Genomic DNA, 18,048 nt, shown 5'->3' on the forward strand with positions numbered 1-18,048 from the left:
TTGATTATAGAATTTAATTAAAAATAATATTAATTACTTTGTCGAATACATGCTCATATGCCGATATCTGTATACAAACGTCATTTGACTGGATTAATATTTTGTTTAACTAGCATACAGATGAATTGTGCACAATACGTAGGTGATTAACATTGTTGTTAGTAATAAATTAACAAATTACTAATGTTATTAACATTAGTGATTTAATTAAACAATTGAGAATTTTTCCTAAAATCATCATATATTAAAATAACGTATTTTACGCTTTCAGTATCAACGTCTATCTTATTGATGGCACGAAACAAATTTTGTAATAGCGTTCTTAATAATAAACATTCCATCTTTTTTACATCTTCTTTTATATATATCTTGTAAAGTTATATTGACGACGAACAAAATTTTATCATTCTCTATGCATGTGTGTAGAAGGAACTGGTTGGGTACGTGCACACAGTCATTCCATATTCCGCGACTCGATAAATGATACAATACAGTTGATAAATGCATAAACATAAATTCAAAGTCATAAATATGATGCATTTGATATACTTATAACCATACATTTGATATGCGGCATGTAATAAATGTTGCTAATATGACTATACTCGGAAGAAACTGATGACACACTTAAAGCAAACAAGTGAGAAGATTCTAAAAAAAAATAATATAAAAAATAGCTACTAGAATCTGTTAATGACATGTCATACGACAATTTTTTCCCTAACAAATATCATTTCAATAAATATTACGATATAAATAATTTACATCAAAATAAGTTTAAAGCGCGTAAGTTGCTACTTTTTGTATCTTTTAAATTAGTCTTAAAAAATTGATTGCTTTTTACTGCCTTCTTGGACAAACTTATACAATAATAAAAATTGTACATGTGCTGAAATTCATTGCCAAAATATATGTAGTGTACTAGAAAAATGTATATTCCATTATATGTATGTACTGTGGACAATATTATCGCACGATGTTCTATGAATCTAACCGGAATAAAGGCTGCTTACACAACAAGAAGATCAATGTCCAAGCGTTCATTTGCGTTGAGTAGCTACGATAAGGATGTAAATAATTATGTATCACATTCGAAAGCATTTGATATTGATTTATTCCGTTTCCGTGAAATAATATATTGTAAAATTTACAAGAATAATTCTTTATTTTAATGATGAATAAAAACACATTCCTTACTTTAATAAGTGTAATAAGCGGTTTAAAAATAATGCTTCGATGCTAATTATATATTAAAGCATTAACATGTACATTTATGTACATATTTGAAAGGAGATATGTACACATATACATATTAAGAACTTTTCAAGTTATATTAAAGAATACGCGAAAGGAATAAGAGATATATACTGGTACATTGTGATTTTTGGAACATTATTTTATTGTCAATGATATATTATCACGTCAGAAGTTTGAGACCTCAAAGAATAGAAAAAAAGTTGACGGAACGTCTTAAAATTTTAATCACGAACACGTCTTGAGATGTAGTGATGTGACAATGACGAAAACATTGCGATTTACATACTTACCAACTGCATATCCTTTCATTTCGTATATGTATGTATATATGTATGTATACCAGCGTATCAATCTTATATTTCTCAAAAATAATATCAGTATTAAAAAAATATATATGAATAATGCGCTAATGACACAACTTTTGTAATTACTTGTATTTTAAGACTTAGTATGCAATTATTAAATCAAACAGTAAGAAATACTTATTAGAAGCTTGCGAGATCATTTCTGAAAAACGTTGATAGTAGCTTTTATTAAGTAGAAACTCACCGATTATTTTCATTGATAACTAAATTGATGTGTCTATTCTGTTTTCCACTTTTCACCAGCATTAAATTCTTGTTATCTTTATGAGTAGATTTATATTGATATCAACGTAACAACCCAATTTTCTAAAAGAGCAAAAATAAGTTGTTAATTCTAACAAGTTTAATACACACAAAATCTTATATAAAATTGTAATGTAAGATAATCAATTAGGACCAATATAAGAAAAAAATAATGTACGGTAAAATAATGAGGTAAATGTATTAACATTTACAAATTATCAAAATTATCAAGTACATCATATTAGGAAGCAGACAAAAATGCTAGTTATAGTAACATATATTCTACCACTTTTATTAATACTGGTTTTTACATAATTAATAAGGATTTCATGAAATTTACGTATAACTGCACAGAAATATTAAAATTTAAGTTTGAATATTTTACTAAATCACCATACTCACTAATAAAGCGAAAAATAAACGTTACCTAAAACTAACTTTTAATAAATAAAAATATCTAAAAAGCTATTGTCATAAGGTCATACGTATACATTATCAGATTTGTGAAAACGATTTAAGCGTAGCGGAAAAATGATGAATAAATTTAATCAAATCCTATTAATGGGGAATTTCCATTCTGTATTTCGCTCAATTGTCCCTGACTGAATTGACTAGAACAACGCACAGAAGCATATAAATTATTTCAAGCCTTCCAAGAAGGCTTAATAAAACATGATCAAGTGTTTTAATTCAAATAAGACGAAAAAAGATTTAAATATTTACTTAGTAGTTACAATACCACACATTACATGCATTGTTTTTCAATCGTAAAAACTCGAGGTTATGTTTAACAAAGTATGTATTCACTTTTTTTCTGTTTGTCTATATATCTAATTTTCCATACGTGTATGTATCCCTATAAATAATATATCCTTGTCGATACTTACCAATGCATGTAGATTTCACACAAGTCGTTAAGGTTACAGGAAATAGAAAAACACAAAAAAGATATATATATATATATATATACACATATATATAACAATTTTATGTTACCAGTACACAGTACGACTTTCCATAAACCACCTCATTCGATAGTTGAACTGATCTACGTTTTGACTGTATGGTCGTCTGATCAATAATTAGTATTTCCATCCTAAAATTCGATCAGCGGATTGGTCAATGATAAGATTATGGAATTCCAAACTTCGATACTTATTTTTCCCCTTCCTGAATCTCCGTTACATTCACCATAGGTACTTATCATCCCATTTGTCTATTTTACTTATAACATTCATTCGATCCTTTAATATGAAAGTCATTAATATCGCCAAACTATCACAATTTTTTTGCTTAACACTAATTCAATCGGTCAGTCGAAGAAATATGTAAATTATTTATATAAATTATAATAATTATGCGTGAATATTACTTATACATACACAAAAACTTGGGATATAATAATGTAATTATTTGAGGATAAAAAGTATACACAAAATTATATATTACAAATGTTTATTCTTAGTAACTTTTATTTCATGTAGTTAGACCACTAAAAAATGTAAAAACGTTGCAGCCATTAGCAAATTTGGTTTACTTATATAGTAATACAAATTTCCCAAGTCACACCACGAGGAGGTTGCTGCAAATAGTGACTCGCCCTAACTCCAACGGGCCCATCCACCCTTCCTTTGCAGAAAAACTTGACAACCTGCGGTAAAAATCATCGCAGTCTATTAACCGTTTATTCCAATTGGAACGAACGGTTTACAAAAAAAAATGGACCTACCCGAAAAAGAGGTAGAGGTGCTAACCATCCTCTAAACTCTTTTAAAGCTATCTCTTAACTAAAACTTATACTAAACCCTATCTAAAATCTAAAAATTGAGCTAATCCCTAATGTCCCTAGCTAATGAACTAGATAGGTAGGAGATAGATGTGTACAATCGCGTAATTTATATGTTATTTAATGGCATACTTCTTAATAAAAGAAGAGCCAGCGATAACGGTAGAACGATGCGAAACTATATAAGAAATCTCCATACCATGGGAGATTGTACTAGTTTAATTACGTTGCACACCACGCCCGATTCGTCGTCTCGAGGATACAGGGAAAGGTAGAATCGTAAATGAAATAGAAACAATAATTGTTGCTATTCCATTCACACGCAAATTTTGTAGACGAGACAAAGCTAGGAAACTGCGTTTCTCTGCGTTGCAGAGATATTAATGTTTCTCTTGCTTCTGCTCATTTACAATAAGCAAAGATCCCCTAATGGGTTACCGATTTTACACGTGTGATCCCTCCAGCCCAATTACTAAGAATTGTATTAAAAATATTGAGGAACAGCAGACTATAAATCTGCCGAATCACCGCGTAAAACGGGTCATGTAATGGTGGTGCACAACACAGTAATCTTCGAATTCCAGAGAATTCGATTATTACCAAGTGCAGCACAAATTGTATCTTTGTGATCGTAACGCTTCAGAAATAACCGCCAAAAGCCCTGTTAGATTTGACTGCGTCAAAGCAACAAGGAAAATGGCGGCGATTTCCGTTTTGCCTTACTTTCAAAAAGTATACAATGTTCACCTTACAGACGTATAAATAGAAGGAAGCGAAATGTGAAAAGGGGACTTACGATCGTTCGGGAGTCACAATGAAACCAAACTGCACCACACGAAAGACGCGAAACACGCGGTGGACGCGAAAAATTAACACTAACATATAGAACGACGCGATTACACGGAGTCTAGCTTGAACACGATACTATAAATTGAAACAAAATAAAAAAAAAGGTGAAAAGGATGATGAAAAAACGAACTATTATGATTAAAAAGAAATAAAATCATTCCTTGAAAGACACAAGAATTATTGAACAAGATCAAAACGACCTTTTACCAAGATAGTTCAAGCTAAACTGAAATGAAGAAGTCCAACGGTTGCCTAGGTGGATTGATAGTGCTGCCACCGGAAGTCGATATTTCTACGTTTACTACAGCTTATATATAAAAATATATAAAAATAAGAACAAAATCATAGAAATAAAATGTACAATATATTTTAATTTTATTTGTTATATGAATACGTTTATAATCTTCGCCAAAATGAAATGACGAAATAATTATTTCTACTTCTAGAGTAAAATCCTTTTTGTATTGCCTGATGGACGCGACATCTATAAATAATCTATGTAAACATCGACGAGAAAGTTCGTTGGTAGAAAAAAAAACAAAAAAAAAAAAGAATAGAAATACGAGTAGTTTCTGATTTCGTTCTTAGAAATATGTATTCACAATGTTTCCAGATATATAATTTGTTTTTCTTTTTTCTTACATTTTTGTTCAGGCTTAAATAAAATTACAACAGGTTGAGGATAAAAATGTAAGTTACATTAGATGTTGTTTCCCAGGATATAATAATAAACACAGTTCATTTCTTAAATTTTAATATGTTTTAATTACGCTGGAACAATGATAGTACTTACATGCTGTTTCCATCAATGGTATGCGTGAATATAACTTTTTTGTTAAAGATATAGGTATACATATAAGAAAATAGGAATTCGATTGTAGTGTTAAAACAAATATCAATAAGCTTCTGTTCATAATACCTAGGAAATGAGTATTCAGTTAACGATTTACTTTTGCAATATTGGCTTTAATAATTTAAAAAAAATTACTGAACATTGCTTGAAACCCCTCTTAGATGTAAATTTGTATTACGTAGACGAGGGAACGGATATGAATACCTGGGGAGATCCAGTATATCTTTTGTTCAGTTTTTGAGGAGAAAGTGTATACATTAACGTAGCCGTCTAGCTTCTCTTTCGGATTCTAAGAGTGTTAGAATGTCTCCTTCTCGTACAGGACCCTTTACATTTCTGATTAACTGTCGATTTTGTTCGTTCAAAAATTCAACTTTGACTTGAGTACATTGTCCTTGGGATCCTGTTCTGCCAAGGACTTTCACTACCCTTGCACGAACTATAGGTTTCTCCATGATTTTAAATTTCCAAACTTTTTGAAACTCTGATGCGTTATTGCTCAGTGGACTGTGACTTTCGCAACGAATTCTATAAACTGCACTTACCAACTTAATTACACAATTTCTAATAGAATTTGAGAATATATATATTCAATAATATTCGAAGTACTTATTATGTGGTAAAAAACATAGAATATTTGTAGAAAAGAATTAACGTTACAATTTTGACATGCTCTAGTGAAATAATTAATTTTCATATTTTACAGCATTCTAATCTTAAATTGTAAGAAATGAAAAACTTAAAGACGCTTTACTTTGGCAGCATTGCTAAAAGCAAGCTTAAAATAATTCTATTCCTCCATTAGATTGGTCGCTTATGCACCACGTGCTTCTGACGAATTCTTTCGGCTACAATTTCGAATTCTATATTTCAAACCGTTATCGATATCCAGTACGATTACATTTTTGAATAAAGGTAACATCGTTGTGTTTTTACACATTATACAGATGTTTTTATTCATTTGTGCTTTAGTATAAACGTGTCATTCTTTGCTCAGAACACGAAATATTATATTGGAAATTTTATTTCGCAAGGATTTGTAATATCCTCCTTCCCGCGTGTACATATCGTTTCTCTTTTTTATACACATATTTTTATTTGTTTTTGATGTCGCACACACAAACGCACAGCCTTACACACGTATACTTTCTTGTTTATATAAAATTACAATACTTGAAAAAAGTGTCATGAATTGTATGCGATACATGGTCGGGCAATATACATACATTGTACATTGTACGTGTGGAATATGTGTCCTAAAAGCGAGAACGTCTTAATTAATTTTTTTATGCTGCGTATCTACATTATGTATATGCAAACGTGATATTATGCTATTCAAGTTCTTTAACAGCAGTTTGAGAGTTCTGCTCGCAAGATGGTCACGTGCAATTAAAAATTTGCTTGTTCGTTATTACAGTCTCAATTCTCGCGAGCCTTGAACACAATACGCGCGGATTCGTGTAAACCTAACATTTTGTTCGTGTAAACCACTAAACCTAACATTTTACCATCTTTACATCTGTTAATAATTCATTCAGTCGCGAATGCAATTACGCAGCATTATACATAGAAAAAATAATCAATAACTTGTATCATAAGAAACAATGAACCGATAATAAGAATGAATGGTAAACGAATATGAATTTTATCCAATTTCAATTCATTGTACCGATATTACGTACGTTTAAACCTTGGTTCTACATAATATGTTGGTATATATTTTTATGAGCAAAACTACTAACAATATAGAGCTGACTATAGTATGGTAGAATTAAATAGTTTATTTTGGTTTTTGAATATTTTACTTTTGTTATGTTATAAATGCGAACCAAGGTCTAAACAGATATTCCACTCTTTATTTTCAAAACATGATAACAGTATACGTGATAACATAACTGTTATCTTATTGTATCTATTCAATTTCGATGTCCTATTACTTCATGTTTATTAATCCTTACATTTATACCATTTTATATGTACATCTCATAGAGCTTGTCTTTAAGCATCAAACAATGTTTGTCGATACTGAATCACAGACATTCCATATTATTATTACTAGAACGCATTTGGAATGAAATATAAATGATCATATTATATCCAAATTTATGGTAATGTCGATTTTAAACCTTGACAATTTGATTACGGTATAATGTTCATTATTAATTGTTTTACCATGGTAAAATTGAAATAATAACAAAATATTCGCATATAGATACATACTATGTATACTGCAATGCGTCGTTGTCTCTTGATTATATGTTTGGTTAATTTGCTTATTTACATATAACAGTAAGTAGAAATATAAATGATAATTATACAGCAAATCTAAGAATAAGGAAATTTTTGGCCTACTCCTATCTCTATCCTTACTCCATGATTCACAAATTGTTTCGTCGCATACTGTATTAGCTGTATGCAAAGTCACTGGTTTAACACTGGTTTATCATTCAACAAACAGTCTGATAATTTATGATCGAATTAATTCTTAAATTCCAATAAAGAGAAATAGATTGATATTTTGATTGATATTACATCGAAAACAACTTGACTAAGAGTAAAGAAGAACAACTTCCTGGAAAGATTTTAAACATATAGAATGCCTGTAATAAGTACTGTCATAATTATGTTGCAATTACATTAAAGGTAATAAATATACATTGGAATACAATTAATATAATTCGCCTCTACTATAAAGATAAAATACGATAATAAGTTTGCTTTAAACCAAAAGTACTAACAGTAAGTCAGATTTATATTTGATATTGAAATATAAAAATATTTATATGATAATACTTTAATCTACATATATTATTTCTGCCCAGAATTGAGAAACTCATCAAATATCTATAAGAGATTAAGATTATTCTGACCCCAACCGTGTGATTACATATTATGATTATGACATGACTACATACATATTACAAAACGCCATGACATGAGATCTAATTTAAGTAAGTCAAAGAAAAAGTCTATAAATTTTTTGTTTTTTCCTTCCGCTTTTTCTTTTTCAGTCCTTGAGTAAATGAACCCGTAGCGATAAGAACAATGCATAGGCCGTGAAAAAAATTCTTGTAAAAGTTCCAAAAACCAAAATAATCCTGTTAAAGTCATACTCACATTCCTAATTTGTTTTTTTTTCATTTTTAATTTTAATTTTTTCTTTTCTTTCTTTTTTTTAATAATATACTCCCTTCACCTCGTTAATTAAACGACTATATCGTAATAAATATAACAATGTTTAGCATTCCAGACTTAGAAGCAAACGCACAGGCAGCTAGTGATTGGTCAGGTGTGAGCTTTTTACAGTATATGTTTTATCATTTTATCTTTATCGCTTAAACGTTATAATTATTGAATTATCTATAAATGGAATGACAATATGGATAAGGATTGCTCGCGATCTCGTAAGAAATCATTTAGTACAAATATGTGTTTATAGGTATCTCGCCGATATACCTAAGTATCGGACATACATATGTAAATTAATTTTTGGTACTTCAGTGTTTTCGGCTAAAACTTCTTTTTGTCCGTTGGATTTAAACGATTAGTGGTCGTTTATCATCAATGGTATATCTTCGAGGTACCTCCCGCATAGACTAATCGTAAGTGAATGTAGTGACGTAAATATCTATAAGAACAATAAAGAATCCGTTCTAATTTTCGTGATTTGTAAATTCTATTGCTTATCTATCAAAAAAAGTCTATGCTGTCGCGTGGTGCACACGCGCTCGTTGGAGGGACCATGAGTCTTGAATGGGCCTAAGGCTCCTGGCGAGTTTGTAATAATTGGCTATAAATGTTTGCACTTCGATTGAGAATGTATAGTACCAACAGTGGTCTCTTTTCGGTCTATTATCGATGATTTACAATTTCAATATAATTCTGGCGCACTCTATTGTGTTAAAAATGCCTAAACTATGTTCTTTTATGCGTACCATTCGTTTGTGTCTACTATTGTTAGTCGTCTCACTTGATCGTATGAAACAACATACGTATCTCTTTGAGTTTGCGTGAAATATGAATGTTTTCTTCAACATTTACAATTTATATTTACATGGCAGAAATTACATTAATTGCAATTGATATTGGAAATGCGTTATTGAGAATCAAGGCTTTCTTTTAAACTTCGGTTCTTTCGAAAAAAATTCGAGGCAATGAAGCACTGTACACCCTTCATAATAGAACGTTTTAAAGGCGATTTTCTCATTTGCAACATGAGCATGTAAATGAGATGATGAATTCCGGTAAGTAGAAAGTAGAAAATCTTAATAGTTGACGGCAAATAAAAAAGAAAATATTTCATCGCGCCATTTTCAGGCATGTACCTATGTTATGTTATTTTGATACATAAATGTCCGGGTATTTCTATTTTCAAAGAAAGAATCGAAATTTAGAATCATAACCGCGAATCTAAGAAGACTTGTCAGCTCTCACGTTCGGGCTAGATTGAGGTAAAACGAATATTCCTAACACGATGACAACCAAGTGATCATCGATTATATTCGGCCACTGTGTGTTTTAACGAAGAGATCGTAACTTCAGTCTCAGTACAAAGTAGGCGATCACTCTCAAGGTAAGCAAAAAACCTGCCAACGCAACGGCATCTAGCCAGAAGACAGCGTTTTGCATCGACATTTCTTCCAGGAACTTCGTCGGGCTCTTGAAGTGGCAGTAAGCGTCAGAACACTTGAGCTTAGCACGATTATAACCATATACAGAAATCATGGCACCTTCAAAGCTGTACCTGACGTAACTCACGTAAGAAAGAAACTTGAGATATTTTGGAATGGCATCAAAATTGACGAAGAAACCGGAGAACAGAATGATGGGCACTGACGATACAGGGCCAATAAATACTCCGCTCTGCAAGAAGGATAAAATTTGTCGTTTCATTAAGGCCCGAGAGATGACAATAAATAACGCAAAAGCAAATTTTATAGATTAGAATATAAAACAGTACCTCTACACTCATCGCTGCACCTATTACTAAACCGATGGATTGCGAAACTAACGCTGTTAATATACATATAGTTAAATACATCATGAATCTATTTGTTTCCAATGGTTGCGACGTCATGAAGTATACGATAATGACGTATGCTATAGAATACACTATCTACAATAAAAATAACAAACACGTTAATTGAAATGAGTGTTCATTGAAAACATAAGTGTTGAAATAAAAAATCTTATATGTACTTACTTGAAAGGGTACATCAGCTAAAGTTCTCGCAAGATAATAAGCTTTCACAGAATACCAGTAATTTAAATGTTCTCTCACGAATACAGCCATTTCTGTTGGAACTATATCAAAATACGTTGTTAATACATATAGAAAGACAAGGCTTAAGTATTTATCGTGTAGTTCACTTACACGTAAGAATCGTAGGCATCATAGCAGTGAACATGAGAAACATCACCGTAAAGAAGACGCAACCGGCATTGCTCATTACCTTCGAGGCCTCATTGCCGATGTCGTAATAAATTGCACCAATGAGGAATCCAACGATTATATGGGAAATCAGCCTTACTCTCGTTAATGTCTACGATAAAAATGATAAAATATCGTTAAGCAAACGAAATATTACTATTAAACAAGGCTGTGTGCAAGTATACTAACCATGTCTCTTATTTGCGACAAGAATATTCTTTTAAGAAGGATCCAAAATTGGGTACAACTATTCGTTGGAAAGCCAACTTTTTGTTCTATACTCTCCGCACTGTCCAACAAAGAAGTCGTACAAGAAATTGGTATGTTGATTACTGTCCCGCCATTCGGTTGCTTTGTCACACCGTTTGGTATTAAAGCAGATTCAGATTTTGTTTCTTGCTGCGGCGATTCTTTTGCGATATCATTCGATACAGTTTGCACTGCATTTATCGTAGCTTGATGTTGCTGATAATTAGCACATCTACCGTTATTTACTGCCATGACTAATTTGTGCACGCATTCTCCGTGTTCTCCACATGCCACTTCCATAACTAAACGAAATTATTTTTCCTTTTTTTAATGAAATTTGAATGTTATTCAAGTCTTTAACTTAATAATTGCACCTACCGTAATCCGCTGGATTATGGTAACTAGGACATTCCAAGCCCATTGACGATAAAAAAGGTACCAGGCCACCAACGTTTCCTTGATATATACACTGGCCCTCGGCCAAAAGGTACAAATGATCGAACATTTCAAACAGTCGAGCGCTTGGTTGATGTATCGTACATATAATAGTCCTTCCTAAGATATCGCAGAAATGAAAACATTTATCAAACAGTAGACAGCATTACTAACTATGAAATAGTGATGATTTCATATTTAAGAAATTCGTTGCCACAATTACCTCCTCTGCTTAACGATTTGAGCAAACTTAAACATTGATAACAAGTCGAACTGTCCAAGCCAGAAGTTGGTTCGTCAAAAAACATCACCGGAGGGTTGTTAACAAGTTCCAATGCAATCGATAGCCTTTTTCTCTGCCCTCCACTAAGACAGTGGGTTTGTGTATTGCTCGCGTCGCTTAGGCCGAGCGTTTCGATGATTTCTTCGATCTGCGTTAAACATTATTTTGTTCAAATTATTATTTTAAGTGATTCGGCTATTGTTTCTGCGTTTCATTTGTTTCCAGAGTTTCGTTTTTTTAACGTACCACCACTCTCTTTTCTCTCGCGCTGATGTCTTTTCCTAATTTTAAATTAGCCGAAACAGTCATTGTCTCATAGACCGTTAAATGAGGTAAAAGACGATCGTCTTGCATTATGTAACAGGACATCTTTCGAAATCTCCTCAGATTCCTGTCCTTTCCGTTTATCAAAACAGAACCACTCAAGTGGGATGTTCTGAAAATATAGAATACCGTGATGTTTTTTTTATTCAACTTATATTTTTTTGTCTCTTAACATTATATAAATTGTTTGGAAACGTAACTCACTTATAACCTGCCAAAACGTTCATCAGTGTACTTTTTCCAGCACCTGAAGGACCCATGATAGCGGTCAGTTCTCCCGATTGGAATTTGCCGTTTACGCATTTTAAAATTGTTTTGTACCCTGCAACGTAAAATACCATAAGATTCATCATCTTTTCTTGCTTCTTTATTTTTTCGTATTTTCCTATCTCTCCCTTTTTGTACAATATTTTGACGATTTATTTCATATCTCGCATTGACAAAATGGAGTTAAAATCTTGTCAAATTTACTTGTTTGTGAAGGTAAAATACAGAAATTTCATTAAAGGGCAGATTTCGCGAGTGCCTAGATTCTCTAGCTGTGGCCTCTTCACAACCTAGTCCAGCTGCACCTGTAAGGTACATTTGGGCCGAAACAGGAGATGAAACAGCCTATACATTCCTATTAATTATTTCAGTTAGGTTGTTGTTGAACATATTTTTGAGCAAAGTGTTTACAGAATGCGCTTCTATGCACCAATATTTATACATATAGTTCTTGTTCGTTATGTTTCTTACGTAATGTGTCGTTCTTTCGAAGACCAACCTCTCTTTCTGCCTTCGGATACGCTGTACGCTAGGTTCTTGAACTCAACGTCAACCGGTGGCCTCTTCGGTAAATGCGTCAATGTTACTGCCGGCCTTTTGCCATCTTGTCCTGGACTATGATTTGGTACTTTTCTCGCGAACATACTACTGCTACACATTGCAACTGCGGTACCATTAGACGCACTACCATTGCAATTGCAATGGAGATTATTTTGCGAGCCACTGGAATACAAATAAGAAAGTATTGCAGCATTTACCCGTATTTCAAACATTTCGAGCATTTTGGGCACTTCAGATAATTCAGCTCAATTGAAATAGCTTGAGGAATAGATATTTTAATTCAACTAATTAAATAACTGTTGGTTTTCGTTTTCACGAAAGCGATATTTAACAAACTACCAGAGTCAAACCATAAGTCAAACTACCAGAAGAAACAATTCACTCTAGTCCTACTTTAATAATTGTTAGATTTTTAGTTTTCTTCTTTTTTACATTTTTTTGTCTCGCTTTAAATATTAGCCCGGTTACGGTAAAGTTAGAACATGGCTAAGTCTTTTATCCTATGCCTGCGAACGTGGCTTGCATGGGTGTAAAATGAATTTTAGAAGCTACGCGATGTTAAGCATACGATGTTCATCGCATCTGTAATTTAATCGCTCATTTCATTCTAGTTTTAAGGTTTCAACAAAAATAAGGATTAATCGATATCGCGATCGTATGTACTGTTACCAAAGGGATAATCAGTTAAATTTTTGTAAACAAATTCGAACGATTTTGTGTACTTATGAATATACATTAAATATAATTACCAAAAATCTGACTTCGTTGATTTTTGCTTATATTTTTATTTTCACATCATTTAATTCGAATGTAATGTGTATTTTTGCGAAGGACCACCTGAAAAAGTCAAACGTACCAATACTTTTCCCATATAATTTAACAATAAGTATCTAACCTTAGTTTAAAAACTTTGCGCAGTTTTACTTTGTGAACGACAAATTATATTGATGCTTTGTGAAAGCCTTAAAGCGATCAATGGGAAGACCTTGAGATCCGTTTTAGTCGTATTTGGGATATATTAGTTCGCGTGTTCGATGTTCACTCGATGACCGCGGTGGTCTTTGTTATACATTCTCAATCTAATATATCCAATAAAATTCTGCTTGGTGTATATGAATAGAACAGAAACAGATAAACTCAAACTAAACTAAAATCTACGATTATCCTTCCCTATTATTAGGCACCTATTTAAAAATGGTTATTCGAGCACATAATTAATCACCAAAGTTGGATCTAAGAATATCTCAATCTAAAAATGAACAAAAGTTGATTGTACTACATATGTATGTAAAACTTCAACATCAATTTGCAGTATTGAATCCTTAATGAAGGTGCAGACGATTATGCGTATACATTATACATTGATCTTCTGCTAAGATTTAGTAAAATAAATAATTTTTGTGCACAGAAAATATTAAATGAGAAGCAGTATTACAATATAAACTGCTTAAAAAGATACCTTTGAAACGTAATATTAAAAAGACGTTCATCGAAAAGAGAGTAACCTTTGCAATCACGCTATCCAATCTTTTTTATAGAAAGATTTGCACACGATGTAGTTTATTACGCAACTATCGACCACATTATCCCTTATTTACATTAGTTATAAAGAATGTATCGATGCGGGACTATCAGAAAGCTTAATCGCCAAAAGACATACTCGTTCTTATATTTTCGTTTTTTAAGGGAAGCCCGTACGAACGACTGACAGAATTTAAAGTAGACCTGCTTTTTCACCTCCTACATATAAACTTTTTGTTAGATACATCGAAGTCGAAGTCGAATTTGAAATCCAAATGAAACTTTCTAAGAATTTATGCTTAAAAAATTGTTCAAGTGCTATCTTTTGCGTAATGATTAGCGATTATATAGCATACCTGAGAACAGCATTGTTCAGACTCTCCAAATGCAATGAAGGTGGAGGCGATTTAATGGTCACCTGATGACTTCCACCTGGAATGAACTGTACCTGTTCATCTCCACTGTATCTAGATCCTCCTCCACCAGCCAGAGCGAGATTCTTTAAATCTGCCATCATCTGTTGATGCTAGAACCATAAATTTGCCAATTACATCTCATCCCGTTGTAAAAGTTACAGCGATTATAATTTGTTTGAAAATTGTTTCTAGCGTCAATATTGATTGAATTGCTAAATGAAAGAACGAATAGTTTTAAATAACCTGGCAGCAGTTCCTTTTATATAAAATATCTTGTATTATTTAACATTATTTTATAATAAATAATGAATAAATTATAAATAAATGATACTTATCGTAAAACGAACGTAAAAGGATATAGCAAGAATTTCTGCGCAACATCCATGAATCACACGCATTTGAAGCAAGAACTTTGGAATGGTCGAAACGAGTTTGAGAACAAAGAACTTTTCCTTCTTGCCTGTAGAGCAATATTTTTCATTTTTTTTCTTTTTAGGACTTATTGTCGCATTACTAGACAATAAATCCTAACATTATCTGTGGCATGGACAGAAATGAATAAATCTTGTTCTAATCGATGAATAAGGGAAGAGATATTAAATTCAGACAAAGAAATATTAAATTCTTCCTTTCAAGTTCATTTTAACTGTAATGTTTTGCCTTCTAAAGGAGAGAACATTCATTCTTCTCTTACGCTCGATAATGACAGAAAGAACGAAATTCGAACACACGTGTTACTTTCGAAAAATATGATAACGCACTTATAATTATCGGACAATATTACAACTGAATTGAATTTTATTGATTAGCGATGCGATAATCGAGTACTTTCTTGTCATCTAGATCGATAGAATAAATTTACAATTAGATGCGATAAATGAAATAACCTGAAATGAAATAACACATGCTAAATATTCCGATAGATTTCAAAACATGTGGTTCAGAACATACAAATATTTGTTTCGATGAATTCAATTTCGATGAGAATGAACGCTTGTTGCTACAGGTAGTCAAATCTTAATCTCGCTAATCGATCGATCGGTCGACATGATCCGTAAATCGATAAATTTTTAATTGAACGTCGCTTACAATTGTTTTTACAAGATATCTACTTACGTATCTATAGATTTAACAAGTAAATGAAACACCTTCGCATTAGAACGAGTTATCGTTGGTAACGATCGATCGAGCCATGATCGTTACAAATACTCGTTTAGATGGTCAAGAATCATATTTTTGTCATTCGGCCAACAAACTCGTAGACGGATTATGATACTAAACTTTTCTGCATAAATCGGTCCCGATCGTACAGGGTCAATGCCCAATGCATCTCTCGAGCATCGCGTTACTCTCGACAGATCTTTAAACGAGCCTGATAGAAGGGCGACTATACTTCAATTCCAGCAAATGTCTTGATGAACACATGTGATGCGTAGAATCATTGCGATGAAGCATGCTAGTTACAACATTGATTCAACGCATACAATGATCTGTTTATCACGTACATATTATCAACATACATTTTACATCAAATTTATTTTGTTGAAATTTCGTGAACAATTTCAACTCCACGTGGCCCAGTGAATCTACCTACACAGTTGCTTCTAAGAGGAATAAGATTGAGACGAACAACATCAAGAATTTAACCTTCTACATCGAAAACAGGCCGCAGTGGTCTGCCAAGATCAAAACGAATGTCATCATTACCTTTCTTTGTTAACTCGTCTTTGTTAACTTACTGTGATTGATAATCCATTCTCATCGTCGCATTCTACGATGCGACAACCGATTTACACGCGAGTGTGTGTAAAAAGAATGAACTTCCTTTTTTAAATCTTTCTAACAATATGTATAATCCCATTCTATCACTGATATATATTAACTATACGATTATAAACATTGCAAGTGCTGCACTAAATATATCGAACATGTGTTTTAATGGCAGTCTTAAATAGGAGAAATATTAAAAAAGGTTGTGAAATTAAATAGGTCATGAGAGGTAATATGTGAAGAAAATGATCCGAAACCACACAAGTTGTGTGTCGTACTTGTAAAGTTATGAATTTTTTAACACTGGAACTGGCCTTGATTTTATTTTGCTACCTTTCATAAATCTGCACTTTCGATTTCGATAAAATAGTGAATGAATAATAAGAAAAAGAAAAAGGAAGAAAACGAGGATATACGAGTTGTGAGACAGGTAGACAAAAGGGGATGGGTTAAACCTTCAAGTAGGATAAGAGGGCCGCGCGTACAGTGTATGAGTTAAAAATTTGTGAAAGTGTCCGAACAAGCGTTATGATCATTATAAATAGAGTGAACTCACCATCGGTCGAATTTAAATTTAGGTATCCTAACAGCGTCCGAAATCATACCCCGATGATGACGCTGTGCATTCTCTGCCTCTCCGCCCTTTCTTTGATCGCTGCACTATACACAACGGTCGTGTTTCACAAGAAAATAGTGATCACACGGCAATCACAGTGGAGCAGCCCGGTATATACATAGGCTAGCTAGGCCGTAGTGGATCGCTACGATGCGTCTTTGATCCTTGTCTTGGCTTTTCCAATGATCGATGAGAAGATTTTCAAATTGCAAGGCCGCATTCGTTTTCGAAGAAAGAGTAGTATTCGGTAGGATCGCGATTGTCTCCGTTGTGCGTACACGCATAAGCGAAAATCGAATCGCGAAACAACTAAACGATCCGCAGTACTGTATCCACTGACAGCAGAGAGAAACGATCGCAACACTGTCCAGAATCAGCTGTCGTACTATGCACCATCGTTCGCCTCTACCAACCAAATGAACTGAGCTGTCCGACTCGAAACCAGGGACGACTACCGTCGTCGGAACCCTCTCCCACTTGCATGTTTCTCTTCCGTCTCTCGATTTCGAGGTCTTGCGAGGTTCTAACCACGCGATCAGATTTGTAAGTGTTCTACGCTTTGCGTTATCCTTTCATTACCAATGACTCAGGATATTTTCTTCTATTCGCCATTACCTCTGACAACAGTAAAATGCCATATGGAAGCACATTCATTTCTCTCCAGCCTATTTCCACTATTTTCTCTGATAGCTACAATTCTTCGATGTATCGCAACTTCCGTGAAAACCGAAAATACCGCGAATACATAGGACTAACGACGTAGAACCAGATGTAGGACATTTACTTCTTAATTAACTGACTCTGCCTGTGTCATCAAGTTGA

General features: G+C 33.0%; 2 protein-coding genes and 1 long non-coding RNA gene across 6 annotated transcripts; all 3 read right to left on the bottom strand.

Annotated features, from left to right (window-relative positions):
- Nucleotides 1-1,146: 1,146 nt before the first annotated feature.
- On the bottom strand, nucleotides 1,147-3,464 carry LOC139989802 (uncharacterized). Of its 2 annotated transcripts, none has more exons than XR_011800410.1 (2): nucleotides 2,862-3,464; nucleotides 1,147-1,928 (listed from the first exon to the last, which is right to left on the bottom strand). It is a non-coding gene; the product is annotated as an uncharacterized lncRNA (long non-coding RNA). The 2 variants fall into 2 exon arrangements; XR_011800411.1 differs by lacking the exon at nucleotides 2,862-3,464 and adding an exon at nucleotides 2,753-2,812.
- Nucleotides 3,465-5,216: 1,752 nt separating this feature from the next.
- Nucleotides 5,217-5,938, bottom strand: LOC139990311 (small ribosomal subunit protein eS28). The gene is made up of 2 exons (XM_072009462.1): nucleotides 5,558-5,938; nucleotides 5,217-5,419 (listed from the first exon to the last, which is right to left on the bottom strand). Exon 1 carries the CDS (start codon nucleotides 5,806-5,808, stop codon nucleotides 5,611-5,613), a length of 198 nt encoding a protein of 65 aa, XP_071865563.1. The 5' UTR covers nucleotides 5,809-5,938; the 3' UTR covers nucleotides 5,217-5,419; nucleotides 5,558-5,610.
- Nucleotides 5,939-6,277: 339 nt separating this feature from the next.
- Nucleotides 6,278-17,658, bottom strand: Atet (ABC transporter expressed in trachea). 3 transcript variants are annotated; one of them, XM_072009459.1, is made up of 12 exons: nucleotides 17,167-17,658; nucleotides 14,781-14,950; nucleotides 12,842-13,065; nucleotides 12,280-12,397; nucleotides 11,998-12,187; nucleotides 11,692-11,899; nucleotides 11,412-11,588; nucleotides 10,974-11,335; nucleotides 10,728-10,896; nucleotides 10,557-10,657; nucleotides 10,314-10,469; nucleotides 6,278-10,216 (listed from the first exon to the last, which is right to left on the bottom strand). In XM_072009459.1, the coding sequence occupies exons 1-12, from the start codon at nucleotides 17,167-17,169 to the stop codon at nucleotides 9,872-9,874; spliced, it is 2,223 nt and encodes a 740-aa protein (XP_071865560.1). In that variant the 5' UTR covers nucleotides 17,170-17,658; the 3' UTR covers nucleotides 6,278-9,871. The 3 variants fall into 3 exon arrangements, with proteins under 3 accessions (XP_071865560.1, XP_071865562.1, XP_071865561.1); XM_072009461.1 differs by lacking the exon at nucleotides 17,167-17,658 and adding an exon at nucleotides 13,653-13,740 and having other exon boundaries at nucleotides 14,781-14,920; XM_072009460.1 differs by lacking the exon at nucleotides 14,781-14,950.
- Nucleotides 17,659-18,048: the final 390 nt, after the last annotated feature.

The sequence above is a fragment of the Bombus fervidus genome, chromosome 8, assembly GCF_041682495.2.
Source record: "Bombus fervidus isolate BK054 chromosome 8, iyBomFerv1, whole genome shotgun sequence".
Lineage (NCBI taxonomy): Eukaryota > Metazoa > Arthropoda > Insecta > Hymenoptera > Apidae > Bombus > Bombus fervidus.